At 49.0% G+C, this 19,799-nt stretch overlaps 1 protein-coding gene across 1 annotated transcript; it reads left to right on the top strand.

Moving 5' to 3' along the window:
- Positions 1-2,583: 2,583 nt before the first annotated feature.
- FAM50A (family with sequence similarity 50 member A) lies at positions 2,584-10,364 on the top strand. Its single transcript, XM_044306277.1, has 13 exons — positions 2,584-2,793; positions 3,978-4,062; positions 5,232-5,331; positions 6,226-6,371; positions 6,566-6,642; positions 7,628-7,694; positions 7,777-7,838; positions 8,483-8,559; positions 8,798-8,852; positions 9,221-9,269; positions 9,582-9,652; positions 9,848-9,958; positions 10,219-10,364. Exons 1-13 carry the CDS (start codon positions 2,683-2,685, stop codon positions 10,225-10,227), a joined length of 1,020 nt encoding a protein of 339 aa, XP_044162212.1. The 5' UTR covers positions 2,584-2,682; the 3' UTR covers positions 10,228-10,364.
- The last annotated feature ends 9,435 nt before the right edge of the window (positions 10,365-19,799 follow it).

The following is a 19,799-nucleotide window of genomic DNA, read 5'->3' as shown; positions in this document are numbered from 1 at the left end:
TGGATTCCCACTGATTAGATATTGATAACATATCCGGAGGAAAACCCCTTCGATAAATGACCCCCCTTGGCTTTGGGGAAGGGAGGTGGTTTAGCTAGAAAGGGGGAGTGGGTCAAGGTGCAAAATAAGGCTCCTATGGTTTATGCCATATTGTCGGAGGCACGTTCCATTCACACGGGGAGATGTGCGGCCCAGAAGAACCGCGCAGCCAACAAACCAGGACCTTCTCGTGTCCCCAATGACGCAAGCCACAAAAATAATGTAAGCGGAATGTGCGACCGCAGTATGCAGACTAGTCACTCCTCCTGGCTTCTAGAAAGGCCAAGGAGAAAGACTGTCAGCGGCGGTGCAGCAAATCTATTGGACACTAAGCCACGCCTCTAACTCCGCCCAATGCCTATATATACACGCCCAGTCCCCTTAGTGCCCCCAGACAGCAGTTATGCCCCTTGATTGCTCCCACACAGTAGATATGCCTCCTTAGTGTCCCCATACAGTAATAGTGCCCCCTACACAGTGAATATGTCTCCTTAGTGCCCCAAAACAATATTTATATCCCCTTAGTGTCCCCACACAGAAGTTATGCCCCTTGATTACCGCCAAATAGTATATATGCCCTCTTAGTGCCCCCATACAGTAGTAGTGCCCCACACACAGATATGCCTACTTATTGCCCCCATACAGTAGATATACCTCCTTAGTGCCCCAAGCACTATTTGTCCCCTTAGTGACCCAATACAGTAGTTATACCCCCACACAGTAGTAGTGCCCCACACACAGTAGATATGCCTCCTTAGTGCCCCAAATAATATGTCCGCTTAGTGTCCCCACACAGTAGTAATGCCCCCTAAGTTCCCCCGCACACAGTAGTAATTCCCCCTAAGTTCCCCGCACACAGTAGTAATGCCCTCTAAGTTCCCCGCACACAGTAGTAATGCCCCCTAAGTTCCCCTTCACACAGTAGTAATTCCCCCTAAGTTCCCCGCACACAGTAGTAATGCCCTCTAAGTTCCCCGCACACAGTAGTAATGCCCCCTAAGTTCCCCCGCACACAGTAGTATTTCCCCTAAGTTTCCTGCACACAGTAGTTATGCCTCCTAAATACTGCACACACAGTAGTAATGCCCTCTAAGTTCCCCGCACACAGTAGTAATGCCCCTAAGTTCCCCCGCACACAGTAGTAATTTCCCCTAAGTTTCCCGCACACAGTAGTTATGCCTCCTAAATTCCCCACACACAGTAGTAATGCCCTCTAAGTTCCCCGCACACAGTAGTAATGCCCCCTAAGTTCCCCCGCACACAGTAGTAATGCCACCAAACAGTAGTTATGCCTCCTTAGTGTCCCCACACAGTAGTAATGCCCCCTAAATTCCCCACACACAGTAGTAATGCCCCCTAAGTTCCCCGCCCACAGTAATAATGCCCCCTAAATTCCCTGCACACAGTAGTAATGCCCCCTAAGTTCCCCGCACACAGTAGTAATGCCCCCTAAATTCCCCACACACAGTAGTAATGCCCCCTAAGTTCCCCCGCACACAGTATATATGCCACCAAACAGTAGTTATGCCTCCTTAGTGCCCACATACAGAAGTTATGCCCCCTTAGTGCTCCAAACAGCAGTGGTGCCCACACAGTAAATTGAGGCCTGTATTAACCCTCCCCTTGCCCCGTTCCCCAGTGAATGGCGCTCATCCTGCTCTTCCCAGCAGCGGGCACGTTGAAGTGACGTCGTTGCTCCTGCTGCAATAAGCACTAGAGATGATCGTCATTTTCCCCGGCGGCGGCGGCGTGCTATTATTCAGCCCCGAACGTGTGATGAGGCCACCGCATCACGACTCCTGGGGACAGCCCCAGCCGGGTGTAATGGCGGAGCGCGGAGCGCTCTGTGTTGCAGAGACAGTTGAAGACGCAGAGACAGTTGTAAGCGGGACATCCTACACCTGTCCCAAAACCGTGGGACCTTTGCCAAAATCCAGGCCTGTCCCACCAGATCCGGGACGACATGCTGTAATTTGTAGGATGAATGAGCCTATTCACGAACATTCATTCTCCGTGCAGTTTGCCTCCCCCATTGGCATTAGTCATGGCGACACTTTGTGACATTTAAAGGGGCTCTCTTTGGAACAAGCGCCATTTTTATTACACGATTATGAAAGTCCTCCGCTGTGTAATGTAGAGTACATGAAAGGCCTACATCTTTTGAACGTGGCCAGGGCCCAATTTCGTTCCAGAAAAAAAAAAAAAGGGATCTTCAAAGTACAGCTGCCTGCCCTGTGCATTCCAGGTTTTACTAATATAAAAGGCTATACTCATCCACTATTACTGAGAATAGGACTGTGGCACCATAGAATAAAATAGAAGGAAGCATGCTGAAGGACAATGGGTGCAAAATAATGTACAATGAGTAAGAAACAGCACATGTTCTCCAACTGATGTGGAACTACAATTCTCAGCATGCTCTGCTATAGCTGGTCGTATCTGCAGTTTGCACTTGGTCTACCACAAGATGGCGCTGGAGATGCAGATACCACAGCGCAGCTCGGCGTTCCTCCTAGTAACCGTGAGGCGCGGCGCGGGCTGATGACGTCAGCAGTTTCCATTTACCTTTTTTCCAGAAGCTCCGTCCTGTGGTAGCGGCGGTTGTTGTGTTCTCCGGTGGTCGGTGGAGCTCCGTGTTCGGACATGGCGCAGTACAAGGGGGCGGCCAGCGAGGCCGGGAGAGCCATGCAGCTCATGAAGAAGCGGGAGAAACAGCGGGAGCAGCTGGAACAGCTGAAGCAGAAGATAGCGGAGGTGATGGAGACCCTGCCATAGCTGGGAGTCGTAGTACCATAGTGGCCACAGCTGGGAGTCGTAGTACCATAGTGGCCACATCTGGGAGTCGTAGTACCATAGTGGCCACAGCTGGGAGTCGTAGTACCATAGTGGCCACAGCTGGAAGGGTGTGCTGGGAGTCATAGTGCAGCAGAGGCCACAGCTGTGAGAACATGCTGGGAGTTGTAGTACCACAGAGGCCACAGCTGTGAGGACATGCTGGGAGTTGTAGTGCAGCGGAGCCCACAGCTGTGAAGACATGATGGGAGTTGTAGTGCAGCGGAGGCCACAGCTGGGAAGACATGATGGGAGTTGTAGTGCAGCGGAGGCCACAGCTGGGAAGACATGATGGGAGTTGTAGTGCAGCGGAGGCCACAGCTGGGAAGACATGATGGGAGTTGTAGTGCAGCGGAGGCCACAGATTGCTGCCTGTTGGGGTTTCAGGTGTAATGTAAGGTTCTTCACTTTTCACTATCCCTGCTTCCTGTCTGTGAATGGAAACCTGCTTCTTTACATCTGCAGATGGCAGACCTGTGCAGTGACGGGTGTAAAGGGTTACCTTGTGAGTAGGGGAGAAACTCTTCTTACCAGAACTCCCCCTTTCCTGCACTCAGGATCTCTGCAGTCAGTGAATGGAAACAATCCTGTTTATAATCAGATGCTTCTAGGTATACACAATTTTACAGCTGAGGATTTGTTACAATTTTATCTCGTCCAGACAATCTCCTGTCAGGTTAAGGGGCTTTTTCTAGGACTTAGATATTGTCGGCCACTACCGGTAGCTGATTGTGGGGGTCCGGGGGTCCGATCTGGTGACCTCTGCTGAAGAAAGGCCATCCGTACCTCAAGTCCCACAAAACCTCTTTGACAGCCTGGACTTATTATAACAGTGTGCGTTCATGCTGCGGCTGATATAGGATTGTACAGAATGTTTCCATTCACTGACAGCAAGCAAGCATTTTGACTCTAGTGAATAGAAACCTAAAGTATATCAGAATGTTGCAGAACCTTTCATTATACAGCATTTACTTACAAGTGATGGGGCGCCATACCTCTGGCAGGAGGTGCTGTGTGCGCGGCACAGCTGTGCTGTGTTTGTCACGGTGCGGGGCGCACAATGCATAAAATGTCACTTCTCTTTATTTAATTTTTTTCTCTTGCAGGAGAATGTGGTGAAGGCAAATATCAACAAGAAATTCTCTGCCCATTATGACGCCGTGGAGGCCGAGCTGAAATCCAGCACCGTGGGTGAGTATGGTCACGCTCCACAGGATAGGTCATCAGTACGTGATCGGTGGGGGTCCAACTCCCAGCACCCCCGTGGATCAGCTGTGATGTCACATGACCTATATGCAGCTCAGTAACATTCAAGTGAATAGGATTGAGCTGCAATACCAAGCACAGCCACTATACAGTGTAGGGCGCTGTGCTTGGTATAGTATGGAAGGGCTGCAGCACTCGGTCCCCCCCCTTCTCAAACCAGCTGATCAGCGCAGGTATCGGGAGTCAGACCCCCATCATCAGATATTGATGACCTATCCCGAGGAGAGGTCATCCGTTTTTAAGTCTTGGACGGACACTTTTTGTCCAGTTATGTGCAAATTGGTCCTAAAAGCTTTTGCTGCTGGCTGTCATTGAATGGAAACCTTCACTTGATTATGACCAACTGCAATCAGTGCAGCGTTATGACAGCTTGTCTCATGTTTCAATCTTCGGGTTTCTGCAAGAATTTGCTCCATTCACTGACAGCAAGCAGCAGAGGTCTGAAGACAGAATCTCTGTGTCTGAGTCTCTGAGAAGAGCCCAGTTTGATGGGAGACAAAACTGTACGGAGGCGCTGCTTGCAGCTGTCTGTACAGGGAAATTCCTTCAATCCTGCACAACTACAACTCTAAGCATCTACAGCCATGAGTAGTATATTGACGACCTATTCTCAGGATAGGTCATGAATATATGATCGTTGGGGGTCCGCTACGCACACAGGACCCCCATTGATGAGCAGAGGCTGCTGTGCTCCGGTGAGCGCTGTGACCTCCTCGCAGCTCACCAAGCACAGCGCCATCCATTGTATAGTGGCCGTGCTTGGTATTACAGCCCAGGCCCATTCAGTTCAGTGGGGGCTCAGCTACACCTAGGCTGCAGCACTCACCGGAGCACCACGGCCTCTTCATACAGCTGATCGTCGGGGGTGCCGGGTGTCGGATCCCTGCAGATCTGATAGTCGTGACCAATCCTGGGAACAGACCATCAATGTTGCATCCCGGAAACCCCTTTATCTTATTTTGCGCTCTCTTTAATCTAGAATATCTCATAATCCCGCCTCTATTCGTTACTCACAGATGCCGGATTACGAGAATTTCACAGTATTTGGCGCCTTTTCACATTACAGTTTTGCGTTTTGTCTTTTTGCCGTACAGGTTTGGTGACCCTTAATGACATGAAAGCCAAGCAGGAGGCGCTGGTGAAAGAGAGGGAGAAGCAGCTGGCCAAGAAGGAGCAGTTCAAAGACCTGCAGCTGTAAGCGGGGAGAACCTGCCCTCCTATTAAAGGGGTTTTCTGGGCATTAAGTATGCATCATTAATATCAGATCGGTGGGGGTCCGACACCCGGGACCGCCACAACCAGCTGCAGACTGTACCAAGCACAGCGCCGTCTGTTGTATAGTGGCTGTGACTGGTATTGCAGCTCAGGCCCCTTCACTTGAATGGGACTGGGCAGCACAAAGACCATAGGACTGATGGGCGTGACCTCACTGGTCGAGGCTGCAGCGGCCTCTTTAAGCAGTGATTGGAGGGGGTATCCGGAGTCGGACCCCTGCCGATCTGATATTGATGACCTATCCTGAGGATGTATAGAACTCCAGGAACACCTCCTTAACAGTATTACTGCTCATTCAGACAGCCATATGTTTTTTGCGGTATGCGAAAATGCAGATCCGTTTTTTTTTTTTTCCAGGTCAGTTCAGCATATCTGCAAAAAAGCGGATCTGCATTTTTGCGGACCCATAGACTTCAGTGGGGCCATGGTCACATTTTCACTGACAAGTATAGGATAGTTTTATTTGTTCTGTGGAACGGAAGAAAAGATGCAGACAGCTGTCGCCATTTTTTGGGGCCCCATATAAGTGAATGGGTCCGCATCTAATCCGCAAAAAAAACAAAAAACGGATCAGGTGCGAAAATCAACGTACAGCAGTCTGAATGAGCCCTTAGGGTGGGATTCCTGTAATCTGGCATCTGATGATCCAGCATAGAACTGCGATGTGCTGTGGAAATTCACCGACCACCACTGGGAGCGTCTGTAAATCTGGCACCAGTGCCTGAGACATCGTTGGATATAGTGTCATCCACAGCGCTGCACTAAGATTATAATCACTCCCATCATTCACCTGAATTGCCGCTGTGTTCGCAGGAAGTTGGAGAAACAAAGGGAACGGGAAAGGAAGAAGGAGCAGAAGCGGAAGATTGCCAGCCTGTCCTTCAACATTGACGACGATGAGGACGAGGAAGAGGATGAAGACGACATGGAGGAGGAGGAGGAGGAGCTGGAAAAGGAAGGTAGGAGCTATAAAATAGATAATCGCCGCAACGTTCCTTTAAACCTGTACAGTGATCTGTGACCGTCTGATAGTCCGGAATATCTGATAATCTGGCACTTACATTGAGGCCGGATCACTGTAGGGTGTATTTTCCTATTCCTTGTAGATTAGTCCTTCATCTCATGATCTTGCTCACATTTCCATTGCTTTCAGAGCTGCCCAAGAAGAAAAAGAAGCTGGGAAAGAACCCCGATGTAGACACAAGTTTCCTGCCAGACAGAGATCGAGAGGTAGAGTGTGACCGCTATCTTGTTTGAGCTGTACAAGCACAACGGAAAAACCTCCTTGCTTTACACTGCTGTCTGCACCAGAGTAGGAAGCAGAGGCTTGTGAGTAGCTGCTATGGCTCCACATGCATGACCTCCCAGATACGGAGTGAAGGCTGTGGGCGCACTTTTTAGGACAAGTCAAGAAGGTAGGAAGATCTGACGCCAGGACCTTTAGCCCTGTATGTACCTTTAGTACCTTGACTGCGCCATCGATGGTGGCAGAAAGTCATCACCGCTTAGAGGGGCTGTGCCACCTCACACATTGAAAGCATATCACTAGGATATGCCACCATGTCAGATAGGTGTGGGTCCCAGAGGTGGAACCCGCACCTATCTCTAGAACGGGGCACCCAAAGTGAACGAGAGCGCACCACACATGCGTGGCCGCTTTCCATTCTCCTCTTTGGTAGTTCCAGAAGTAGCCGAGTCTATTTTCGGAAGTACCATAGAAATTTGTGGAGAGCGCACAGCACAAGCGCTCCCACCTCTCCATTCTCTTCTGCGGGGCTGCCAGAGGTCGGCTATTTTCCTCATTCCCACAGAAAGAAATGGAGGACGGCTTTGCATGTGCTGTGGGCTCTTATGAACGAGGGTGCTCTGTTTTAGAGATGGAACCCGCACCTATCTGACATGGTGGCATATCCTAGCTATATGAAGTCCATGTCGGAGGTGAGACAGCCCCTTTAAAACCACATCACTGTGGCTGATACATGGCAGTAGTCAGCCCTTAATATGACTTACAGAAACAGCGCCACCCTAGCCTATGGGTTGCGCCTGGTATTGCAGCTCAGCCCAATTTCCTTTGACTGAGATACAACTCATGCGCAGGGTGGTGTTGTTCCTTGAAGAAAGCCGCCATGCTTTTCTCGTAACCCCCTGCACCTCTAGCATTGTATTGAGTTGTAGTACAGTGCGGCTGCTTCATCATCCTCACCTGCCTCCTCAGGAAGAAGAGAACCGTCTCCGAGAAGAGCTAAGACAGGAGTGGGAGCGCAAACAAGAAAAGATCAAGAGTAAGTGTGCACGTGCCGGGTGAGGTGACGGGCGGCGGTTTTCAGGAGCGCAGTGGTTAGGACTGTTCCCTTCTCTCCGCAGGTGAGGAGATAGAGATTACCTTCAGCTACTGGGACGGCTCAGGACACCGCAGGACAGTAAAGGTAGGAGCCGAGGAAGTTAGTTCTCAGACCTAAAGGGGTACTCCCATCTTTATTGTGACTACTTGCCTCTAGGATATCCTGTCACCTGATCATGGGGTCTGACCTCTGAGACCCCCCTGTGCTGACTGAGCGTTGCAGTGCATTGAACCAGCGCTGCGACCCTTTCATTCTCTGCATCGGTGGGGGCCCCAGAGCTCAGACCCGCACCGCAATAAAATGATGGCATATAACTTCATTTTAAGATTAAAATACCCCTTTAAAAGTTTTTTTTAAATAAAAATTGATCTTTGTCAAGATCTCTGCTGCTGTCAGTAAATAGGAGCATTCTCGTTTACACGCAGAGACTAAAATCCTGTCAAGACCACAGGTCTCTGTTATGTAACTCAGCAGCACGACCGTCTCTCTTGCCCTGATTTTGGTTACAGCGTATCAGTGCGGGGTAAAATGCGGAGATGCAATTGTAACAAAAAATCACCTGTGAGAGGGACTGGGTCTGTACAGGTTTCCAGCCTATGGACATGTAACCTAGAATGTTCCCATTCACTGACAGCAAGCAGAGATTTTAAGAACGGGATTATTGCAAAGTTGCAGAACATATTTACTATGGAGCAGTAGCGTTTCATTAACTCTTCGCATCCTTTTAGATGAAAAAAGGAAATACCATCCAGCAGTTTCTGCAGAAAGCCCTGGAGATCCTGCGCAAGGACTTCAGTGAGCTCAGGTGAGGATCGGCAGGGCTGCTGTTTACGGAGCCCGGTATTCTGTCTGTGGTGGTGGTGGGGGGGAGACACAGGCTGCCATGAACCGTATGATTGCAAATGTGGAACGGTGTAAAGCTGCCTGTAGATCCTTGTGCTCCAACTAGGCTCTCAGGGCATGCTGGGAGTTGTAGTTTTGCAACAGTTGGAGGTTACTTCTGTAGACCAGCAAGTAACATTTGTCTGTTTTATTTCCTCCAGGTCGGCAGGTGTGGAGCAGCTAATGTACATTAAAGAGGATCTGATCATCCCACACGTGAGTCTATTCTGTGCATTATATAAGCACGTGGCCGCGACACGTGTAGCACAGTGACCGTGACCCCCCCCCTCCCCTCCCAATCCTATATAACGTCCCACAGTCAGAATGTCTTTACACACCTTCAAGTCCTAATGTAACCCAAGTATAGGAGATAATGCGAACTGCGGTGAAGGCGTCTTTCTCCTCTTCACCTTCTGTGGTCATTCGTGTCCCATAATCGTGTAGTCGGAAAAATTAACCCTTTAACTGCAGGTACGCAGAGGCCGGGAGACTTCTCATAGACATTAGCGGTGCCGCTGATGCCATCTTCATTCCGGCCCATACAGCCGCCTCCTGCTCACCGCTCTCTTCTCTTTATCCTCCAGCATCACAGCTTTTACGATTTTATTGTGACGAAGGCGAGGGGTAAAAGTGGTAAGTCATGAATTCTGTCACTATCACCTACTGTTGGGGGAACCAAATTCTAACATTTCCAGGTCAGACCTCCTCTGTCGGAGGCTGTAGGTTATATAGATCACTGCAAACTGTGGGCAGGATAGTGATCGCTGGAAATGTGGTGTAATGCGCAGGAGAGGCTGCGCTCTGCGAAGGAGCGCGCATGTCAATGGCATTGTATTATAAATGATAGGCTGCTGTGATCCATTCCTCCCCCTCGTCCATAGCTCAGCCTTTCTTCTCAGGCCTCATCTTCCTCACCAAAAATAATTTGCTTCCACTTTGCCATAGGGCCGCTGTTCAACTTTGACGTGCACGAAGACGTCCGCCTGCTGAGCGATGCCACAGTGGAGAAGGATGAGGTAAGAGCTGGGGGACTTAAAGGGGTTGTCCAGGATTAGGAAAACATGTCTGCTCAGCTCCATTAAAGTGAGTGTAGCTGAGCTGCAGTACCCCACACAACCTTGGGGAAGGTGTGGCGCTGTTTCTGGAAGAAAGCAGCCATGTTTTTACCCCCCCCCCCCGTTAACACCATTGTTGTTGTTTTCTCTTTTCAGTCTCATGCTGGGAAAGTTGTTCTTCGGAGCTGGTATGAAAAGAACAAACACATCTTTCCAGCAAGCAGGTGGGAGCCCTATGACCCAGAGAAGAAGTGGGATAAGTACACAGTAAGTGCCCTAAGTAGCTGATAGTTACACTTGGGTTTCATCATTTTCGACTGCTGTCAGTGAATGGAACCATCCAGACACCGACCACCTGTCCAGTTGGCACAGGTGCATGGCTTTACTGTATGCATCAGCAGGACATAATCAGGAATGGTTACTATTCATTGACAGCAAGCACTTGGAAATGGTGAAGCACATTTAGCACCACATTTAAGTGAGAAAACGCCCTCACTGGTTCACATTCTTCTCTTTACCCCCCACAGATCCGGTGATCGCACCTGCTGTGACCCGTCCTGATTGGACAGAAGTGTTGCTTTATGTTCTTATGGGATCTTGTATATAGTCTTGTAATTACTGTGGTGTTTTTATATGTTTTGGACACAGAATAAATACATTGCTGTGTTCTCTACCCTGCGTCCTGTTTTTACTCTGCTTGTTCAGTCTCTGCACAACACTTGGTCCGGTGATTGGCATTCTAGGAAGGGTTATCTTTACAGCAAGCACCATCCAGTCATCTCGTGTAGGAAAACTGACGGAGACCCTTTTTAATGGGAGATCAGCTAAAGCATCTGCGCAGACGGATCCGCACCTATAATGCAAATGCTTGTATCCGTTCAGAACGGATCCGTTTGCATTATTCTTTTTAAATAAAGTCTAAGTCAAAACGGATCCGTCCTGACTTACGTTGAAAGTCAATGGGGGACGGATCTGTTTTCAGCTGCACCATATTGTGTCAGTAAAAATGGATCCGTCCCCATTGACTTACAATGTGGACGGATCAGTTTGGCTCCACATCGTCAAGCAGCGTTTTGGTGTCCGCATCCAGGGCGGAACGGAGCCAAACTGATGCATTCTGAACGGATCCTTATCATTCATAATGCATTAGGGCTGAACTGATCCGTTTGTGAGATCCCTGAAACGGATTTCACAAACTGAATTCAAAACGCCAGTAGCCTAAGATGTTAGAGGTGCATCTATCAATGAGGCGCCTATCAATTTTATATACACAATGACTGCACCAGCAGAATAGTGAGTGCAGCTCTGGAGTATAAGGCTACTTTCACAATAGCGGCAGGCTGTTCCGGCGCGGGATCCGTGAAGCCGGAAGTCCGCTCCAGCCCTATTCACTACAATGGGGGCAGGCTGGAGGTCCGGCCACAGCACGGCAAACATGCAGAGAGGCGGCTGGGATAAAACTACGACATGTCTGGATCTCTGCAGTACAAGAAAGTCATGGCTGCTTCCTTCAAGACACCGTGAAGTTCTCCTTACTCCAGTTTTCTGCTGTAAAAAAGTCGCAAATACAACTTTTTTGCACAACTGGTGTTTCTCCGGCCCCTCGCCATTTCTCACAAAAAGGGGGTATCGTGAGGAAGCGGACGGGCCTGACATATTTATCCTCTTTTACACCAGTTCTCTGACGACTGACTTCTCTGCTGCTGTAGCTGTAGTTGAGGCACACACTGCCGGAGATGAACCTGATTCATGACGAGGCCTCTGGCTGCATCTTCTGGCAGTGCAGGGGCGATCCTAGATCGGCAAAACACGGCCTATGATAAATCTCTCCTATATACTGCTTCTCCTGGACCACATATAGGCAAGAACTATATTAATAGCAGTTTCCAAAAGAAGTTACCTACAACTAGAAGTCGGTGCGACCCGGCACCGTAACGGGGTACGGGCCACGGGGAACTGACATCTTCCGTCTATGTTCCCTGCGCCATTATTTGGCCTTACAGCTTCTATGGAGACAGGTGACGTGTCATTTATAGGCTCCTGAAGGCTGTATCGGTGATCACGGCGGTGGCCACAGGCCTGACGGACGTCTCTCTTGCATTCGCAGTATGTATCTTATTAAACCCATTAAAAATGGCGCTGGTTGAGGCATCGCGCCTTCTTATGGAGTTTCATTTAGGTTCAACCGAAGATCATGAGATCATTTTTATATGTGTAATGTCTCTTTAAATAACAATGCTTGTAAGCGCAGCCGCTATCCAGGAATGTGGATTCAGTTCCTGCTATTTCCTTTTCTTTATTTTATTTTTTATATGTTCCAGTTACCACTGGCTTGAAAAATGCTGAATGCAACAATGAACGCCCCCAGAAGCGGAGGCCAATCCCATACCGGAGCTGACCAGCAGAGGGCGAGCCTGCTCCTCGCTGCCAGGCTGTAGGTCCCTTTTGGTCGGGAGCGCTGCTCCGACTTCTCGTATTTCTGCCTCGTGAATTCATGCTGGGATAATCCTAGGATTTCTGATGAGTAATAAAGCGATTGTTTTGGCTCAATATGTCTCTATTTTTCCATTTCTCCAGATGCCGGTCTTTACTCCCAGGCAGTTCCAGCCTCACACACCCATTTCCTTCTGCTCTGATTAAACACAGAGAAAAAATGCTAATAATAACATTCAGAGATGTATTTGTCTTTCGCTCCCGGCTTATCAGCGCTAAAGAGATCTTGTATGTGGATCTAATTACAGGGAAGGGCTTTACGCTGCGCGGATGACACCTACTGTGCCGCAGCCATTGAAGAATGAGCCGGGCGGCTGATAACAGAGAATACAAGCCTGTAGTAAGACGCGACCCATGTCAAGGTATGGATTTTTCCCCTCCCATTAAGGCCTCTTGCACACCAATGGTATATTTTTTTCCGTTTTTTGCATATACGTATACGGAACTATTAATTTCAATATGTCCCCAAAAAAAACGGAATATACTCCGTATGCGTTCCGTTCAAAGACAGAACATGTCCTATTAATGTCTGCATAACGGACAAGGATAGGACTGTTCTATCAGGGCCAGCTGTTCCGTAAAAAAACGCAATGCACACGGACGTCATCTGTATTTTTTGCGGACCACAAAATACTGAAAAAGCCATATGGTCATGTGCAAAAGGCCTAAACCCTCTTTCACGCGACCGTTTAGTTTATTTTGCCGTTTTTTGCGTTCCGTATACGGAACCATTCATTTCAATAGTTCCGCAAAAAAAACGGAATGTACTCCGTATGCATTCCGCTTCTGTATTTCTGTTTTTCCGTTCCGTTGAAAGATAGAACATGTCCTATTATTGCCCGCAAATCACGTTCCGTGGCTCCATTCAAGTCAATGGGTCCGCAAAAAAAAACGGAACACATACGGAAATGCATCCGTATGTCTTCCGTATCCGTCCTGTTTTTTGCGGAACCATCTATTGAAAATTTTATGCCCAGCCCAATTTTTTCTATGTAATTACTGTATATGCCATACAGAAAAACGGAACAGAAGCGGAACAACGGATCAGTGAAAAACGGACCACAAAACGCTGAAAAAGGGCTTGGTTTCTGCGTTCCGTATACGAACCATTCATTTTATTCATTTTAATTGGTCCGCAAAAGATGTAGACAGCACTCTGCGTGCTGTCCGTATCCGTTGCTCCGTTCCGTGGACCGCAAAAATTATGAGTCCTGAATATGCATTTCTATAATGGGCCTCCTGTTCCGTTCCGCAAATTGCGGAAGGCACACAGGCAGCATCCGTTTTTTGCTGATCCGCAATTTGCGGACCGCAAAAAACGGCACGGTCGTGTGAATGAGCCCAAAGCCTTACAGTCGTGTGAAAGAGGCCTAAGGGTACCTGATTACGTACAGTTTTTCCATGCAGATTCCTGTGCGGAAAAACCTCAGCGCAATATTCGTACACTTTCCTTTTTTGTTCCATGCGGAAATTGACCCGCTGTGCGGATTTAGAAATCGGCCTACATGTGCGGATTTCACCCTCGTCAGTGCAAGGGGTGAGATCTGCGGCAAAACCGCATCAAATCCGCACCTAAAAACGCAAGTAAAAGCTCATGCACACGAACGTATTTTCTTTCCATGTCCGTTCTGGGTTTTTTAGCGGACCATATACGGAACCATTAATTTTAATGGGTCTGCAAAAACGGAAGTTAGGGCTCATGCAAATGAACGTATGTATTTTGCGGATGACGTCCAGGTGCATTCCGTATTTTGCGGAACGGAACAGCCGGCCTCTAATAGATGAGTTGTATCCTTGTCCGTAATGCGGACAATAATAGGACATGTTCTATTTCTTTGCGGAACGGACATGTTGGAAACGGAATGCACGCAGAGTAACTTCAGTTTTTTGTTTTTTTTTGCAGACCCATTGAAATGAATGGTTCCGCATACGATCCGCAAAAAAAAAAACGGAACGGACACGGAAAGAAACTACGTTCGTGTGCATGAGCCCTTACTCTGTGTGCATTCCATTTCCGTATGTCCGTACGAACAAGGATAGGACTGTTCTATCAGGGGCCGGCTGTTCCGTTCTGCAAAATACGGAATGCACACGGACGTCATCCGTGTTTTTTGCGGACCGCAAAATACATACGGTCGTGTGCATGAGCCTTGGTGCGGAACTGTACAGAAATCTGCACGGAAACTCGAGCGGAATTTCTGCAAGTCTACCCAAGGTTTCCTTTGCACCTAGGTTTTTTTTTTCCTTTTGCATTTAAAAATGTCTTGTGATTATTTTTATTTTTAAGAAATATTTTCTCATTTTTTTTTACCGTCTTTTCAGTTAAAAATAAATAAAAATAAGTTCTACCGAGAGAGCTGCAATACCACACACAACCTGTGGACAGGGGTGGCGCTGCTTTTGTTTTGCTAACCCTGGACAACCCCTTTGAAGTATAGCCTAACACAGTGGTCAGCAACCTTCAGCACTCCAGCTGTGGTGATATTACAACTCCCAGCATGCTCCATTCACTTCTATGGGAGTTCTGAAAACAGCAAAACAAGTGTGCATGCTGGGAGTTGTAGTTTCCTGTCGGTTGCTGATCCCTGGCCTAACACATTCACACTCCTGTTGCCTTGGCCTGACTATCTTTATTCACAAACTACCTCCCTATAGATCCCCGCCCCTCCCTAGGGCGTCATGCACGTGACCGTATTTTTGCATCCGATTTGCACCTTTTGCCGATTGCACGCGGGCCGGTTCATTTCTATGGGTCCGCACATGGATGTCATCAGTGGGCTGTCCGCATCCGTATTTCCTATTTACTAAAATAGTCATTTCTGAACATGGGAGTGAGAAGAATACGGATTGCACAGGAAGGTATCTGCTATCCCCATCATGTCTGCCAGCCTGTGGCTATCAGGGCATGATGGGAGTTGTAGTTTTGCAACAGCTGGAGAGCCACCGGTTGGGGATTATTAGTCTATGGTGATTCCTCCCCTCATTAAGCTTGCCTAAAAAATTTCTGTAGTTAACCTTCTTTCCTGTGAACTCTCAGCGGGCGGTTTTGCGCGCTGCGGTTTTATACTTCGGCGCCAGATACTCCATGTGTGTGAATTTATTCCGATATCTGTTGCTTTCTAGGTTAATTAATGTGTCCTAGACTTCGGAGGGTTTGTTACAGTGTATTTCCAGGCTGATACTAATAACCTGCACTGATACATCGTAACCAACCTCTTACCGGGCCGCCGCGGGTGACGTCCACAGAAGAATTCACTGTTGCTGGGACCAGGCCGCCGCCGCCGCAAGGGTCTGAACCCGTGTCCCCTGAGAGACCCTCTCTGACCGTCTGTCAGGTCAGCACCCTTCTATTCTGCGGCTCTCATCAGGGGGCAGTGTTATTGTCCCCCTTCCCCCCCCATTTCATGCCGTAACTCATCGGGGACCAGGTTAGGTGGGGCCTCTGCTCTGTGAGTCATGGGGGACCCTGTCATATATTATACGCCTCTGCTGAGACCACCCAGTGAGCTCAGGTCCTGAAATCATCCGCGTTACTATCATTTACGATAATAATCGTGCTCTTTATTCTCTTGGACCCGACATGTTCCGTGGGGTTGTACAGACTGGGGCAGCCACGTGGACACGAGCGCCATTCAGGTCTCACAAATCTACGGCGCAGTGATTTAAATGGGAGCAGCGTAATACTTCATTGAGCCTGTGGTGGGCGCTGCTGCGTAATTGATCGCAGAGGGGACGCCAATGCTATCAGCTTATCATTGGGGGGAGCATCCACTTTGCGCAAATTAAACCTAGTATAAAACACTCGGGGTTCGTGCACTCAACCGTATGTATTTTGCGGTCCGCAAAAAATATGGATGACGTCCGTGTGCATTCTGTATTTTGCAAAACGGAACAGCCGGCCCCTGATAGAACAGTACTATCCTTGTCCGTAATGCGGACAACTTTTTGGCGGAACGGACATACGGAAACAAAATGTACACAGAGTAACTTCCGTTTTTTTGTGAACCCATTGGAATAAATGGTTCTGCATACGGTCCGCAAAAAAAAAAACGGACACGGAAAGAAAATACGTTCGTGTGCATGAGGCCTTAGGGCATTTTGCAGTAATAGAGAGGCGTCGCCCCCATTCAGTCAGAGCATAAGGCCTCTTGCACACGAACAATTTTTTTGTCCGTTTACGTTCCGTATACGGACCGTATATGGAACCATTCATTTCAATGGATCCGCAAAAAAAACGGAAGGTACTCCGTATACCTTCCGTTTCCATATTTCTGTTTAAAGATAGAACATGTCCTATAATGTTCCATTCACACGTCCGTGGTGTGTTGCGGACCCGCAAATTGCAGATCCGCAACACACCCGCCCAACACCCCTATAGAAATGCCTATTCTTGTCCGCAAGCTGCGGACAAGAATAGGACATGTTCTATCTTTTGCGGAGCTGCGGACTGGAAGATCGGGGCCGCGCTCCGCAATTGCAGATGCAGACAGCACACTGTGTGCTGTCCACATCCATTCCGTCCCCATAAAAAATGAATGGGTCCGCGATGCAGACCCGTTTGCGGACGTGTGAATGGAGCCTTATTGTCTGCATTACTGACAAGGATAGGACTGTTCTATTAGGCTCCATTCGGATCCGCAAAACACGGCAAGTGGCAATGTGCGTTCCGCATTTTGTGGACCGCACATTGCCGGCACTAATAGAATATGCCCGTTCTTGTCCGCATAAATAGGACATGTTCTATTTTTTTGCGGAACGGAAGTGCTGCCCCATAGGAATAAATTGTGGACGTGTGAATGGAGCCTTAAGGATCAGTTGTTCCCTTCCGCAAAAAACTGAATGCACACGGACGTCATCCTTATTTTTGGCGGACCATACGGTCGTGTGCAAGAGGCCTAACAAAGATCAGCTCTTGCTCTGCAGGACCCGAGGCCGCCATTGAATTCATCTGACCTCAGAGGGGTCAAGCATTCGGGACCCAGTGACAGAAGAGGGGTTACCCCCGTAACGGGATATCCAAGTTTAATAATTGATTATTGGGGTCTGACTATTGCGTTGGGCGTAGGGGGGTTCATACCCTCTTTAAATCACAGCTGGCTCTTCGGCTCTTCTCCACACAGAACCATTCTTATCCTCAGGGGCCGAGCATGCATGTGTCTGGACATTAAGAAGAGAGAAAGTGGCAGCAGCTTATCTGCCCCTGAACGTAAGGATCAGGCATGTTGAAATCTGACTGCCTCGCCATTATCCCCCAGCATTTACCTATGGGGGGGGTGAGTCAAATCAGCCGATGAGTCTCCCAAAATCCTAATTTTCTTCCGATATACATCTAATGTGTGCGTCCTACTCTAGTATAAAACTTCTGGACGTTTGCCCTTAAAGGGCCCCTAGAACTAAAGCGTAATAGGACTCACTGCTGATATTAGTCACCCCTATGGATGCGAGTGTGTCTGGAGATGTGGGACGTCATCTTCTGGTGGTGGGGGAGGGGATGAGTCTGCACCCGAAAGACACTGCGGTCAGCGTCTGCGCAGGCTGATAACAGGTAGCAGTAGATTGCACACCAGCAAACGTCGGCTCCAGGGGTGACACGGGTGGGACGCAGAGGAAGTACCATGGAGAATAGGAATATGTACCCTGCGAGGGGCAAGAACCCCAGAACTGTCCGACAGGAGCTAATTTGCATATTTTTCCCAGGGTGCATTGCCTGAAAATAACTCCCACTGCGTCTCTTCAATGAGAACAGTACCCCGAGTCCTATCAACCCCTATGCGCCGGATCTGCAACCTTTGGCACTCCGGCTGCTGTGAAACTACAACTCCCAGCATGCAAACATGTTTGTCTATTCTTTTAAGGCCTCATGCACACGACAGTTTTTTTTCACAGTCCGCAAAAACGGGGTCCGTGGGTCCGTGATCCGTGACCGTTTTTTCGTCCGTGGGTCTTCCTTGATTTTTGGAGGATCCACGGACATGAAAAAAAAGTCGTTTTGGTGTCCGCCTGGCCGTGCGGAGCCAAACGGATCCGTCCTGAATTACAATGCAAGTCAATGGGGACGGATCCGTTTGATGTTGACACAATATGGTGCCATTTCAAACGGATCCGTCCCCATTGACTTTCAATGTAAAGTCTGGAGTTCTTTTATACCATCGGATTGGAGTTTTCTCCAATCCGATGGTATATTTTAACTTGAAGCGTCCCCATCACCATGGGAACGCCTCTATGTTAGAATATACTGTCGGATATGAGCTACTTCGTGAACCTCAGATCCGACAGTATATTCTAATACAGAGGCGTTCCCATGGTGATGGGGACGCTTCAGGTTAGAATACACTACAAACTGTGTACAAGACTGCCCCCTGCCGCCTGGCAGCACCCGATCTCTTACAGGGGGATATGATAGCACAATTAACCCCTTCAGGTGCGGCACCTAAAGGGGTTAATTGTACTATCATATTCCCCTGTAAGAGATCAGGGCTGCCAGGCAGCAGGGGGCAGCCCCCCCCCCCCTCCCCAGTTTGAATATCGTTGGTGGCACAGTGTGCGCCCCCCATCGGGCCCCCCCTTCCTCCCTCTAATGTTAGAAATCGTTGGTGGCACAGTGTGCCAACCACCATCGGCCCCCCTCCCTCCCTCTATTGTATTAAATCGTTGGTGGCACAGTGTGCCAACCACCATCGCCCCCCCCCCCTCCCTCTATAGCAGTAACATTGGTGGCAGTGTGCGGTCTCCCATTCCCCCCCCCCCCCCCCCATCATTGGTGGCAGCGGAGTACAACAGTAGAAGATTCATACTTACCTGCTTGCTGCTGCGATGTCTGTGTCCGGCCGGTCTGTGCGGCGCATTGCTAAAGAACTGTCACTTACCAGTAGGAGGAGCTCCCGGCCGTTCACAGACATCGCAGCAGCAAGCAGGTAAGTATGAATCTTCTACTGTTGTACTATTGCTAAGTAACCAGGGCTGCAGTAGCTTCCTGGTTGCCATGGTTACCGATCGGAGCCCCAGCGATTAAACTGGGACTCCGATCGGAACTCCGCTGCCACCAATGATGGGGGGGGGGGGGGGAGAATGGGAGACCGCACACTGCCACCAATGTTACTGCTATAGAGGGAGGGAGGGGGGGGGGCCGATGGTGGTTGGCACACTGTGCCACCAACGATTTAATACAATAGAGGGAGGGAGGAGGGGGCGATGGTGGGGGCACACTGTGCCACCAACGATATTCAAACTGGGGAGGGGGGGGGGGTCTGCCCCCTGCTGCCTGGCAGCCCTGATCTCTTACAGGGGAATATGATAGTACAATTAACCCCTTTAGGTGCCACACCTGAAGGGGTTAATTGTGCTATCATATCCCCCTGTAAGAGATCGGGTGCTGCCAGGCAGCAGGGGGCAGTCTTGTACAAAGTTTGCAGTGTATTCTAACTAGAAGCGTCCCCATCACCATGGGAACGCTTCTGTGTTAGAATATACTGTCGGAAATGAGTTTTCACGAAGTGAAAACTTAGATCAGAAAAAGCTTTTATGCAGACGGATCTTCGGATCCGTCTGTATGAAAGCAACCTACGGCCACGGATCACGGACACGGATGCCAATCTTGTGTGCATCCGTGTTCTTT

The sequence above is a fragment of the Bufo gargarizans genome, chromosome 9, assembly GCF_014858855.1.
Source record: "Bufo gargarizans isolate SCDJY-AF-19 chromosome 9, ASM1485885v1, whole genome shotgun sequence".
Lineage (NCBI taxonomy): Eukaryota > Metazoa > Chordata > Amphibia > Anura > Bufonidae > Bufo > Bufo gargarizans.
The sequence above is the reverse complement of the archived record's forward strand: the minus strand, read 5'-3'. Positions and strand labels throughout refer to the sequence as shown.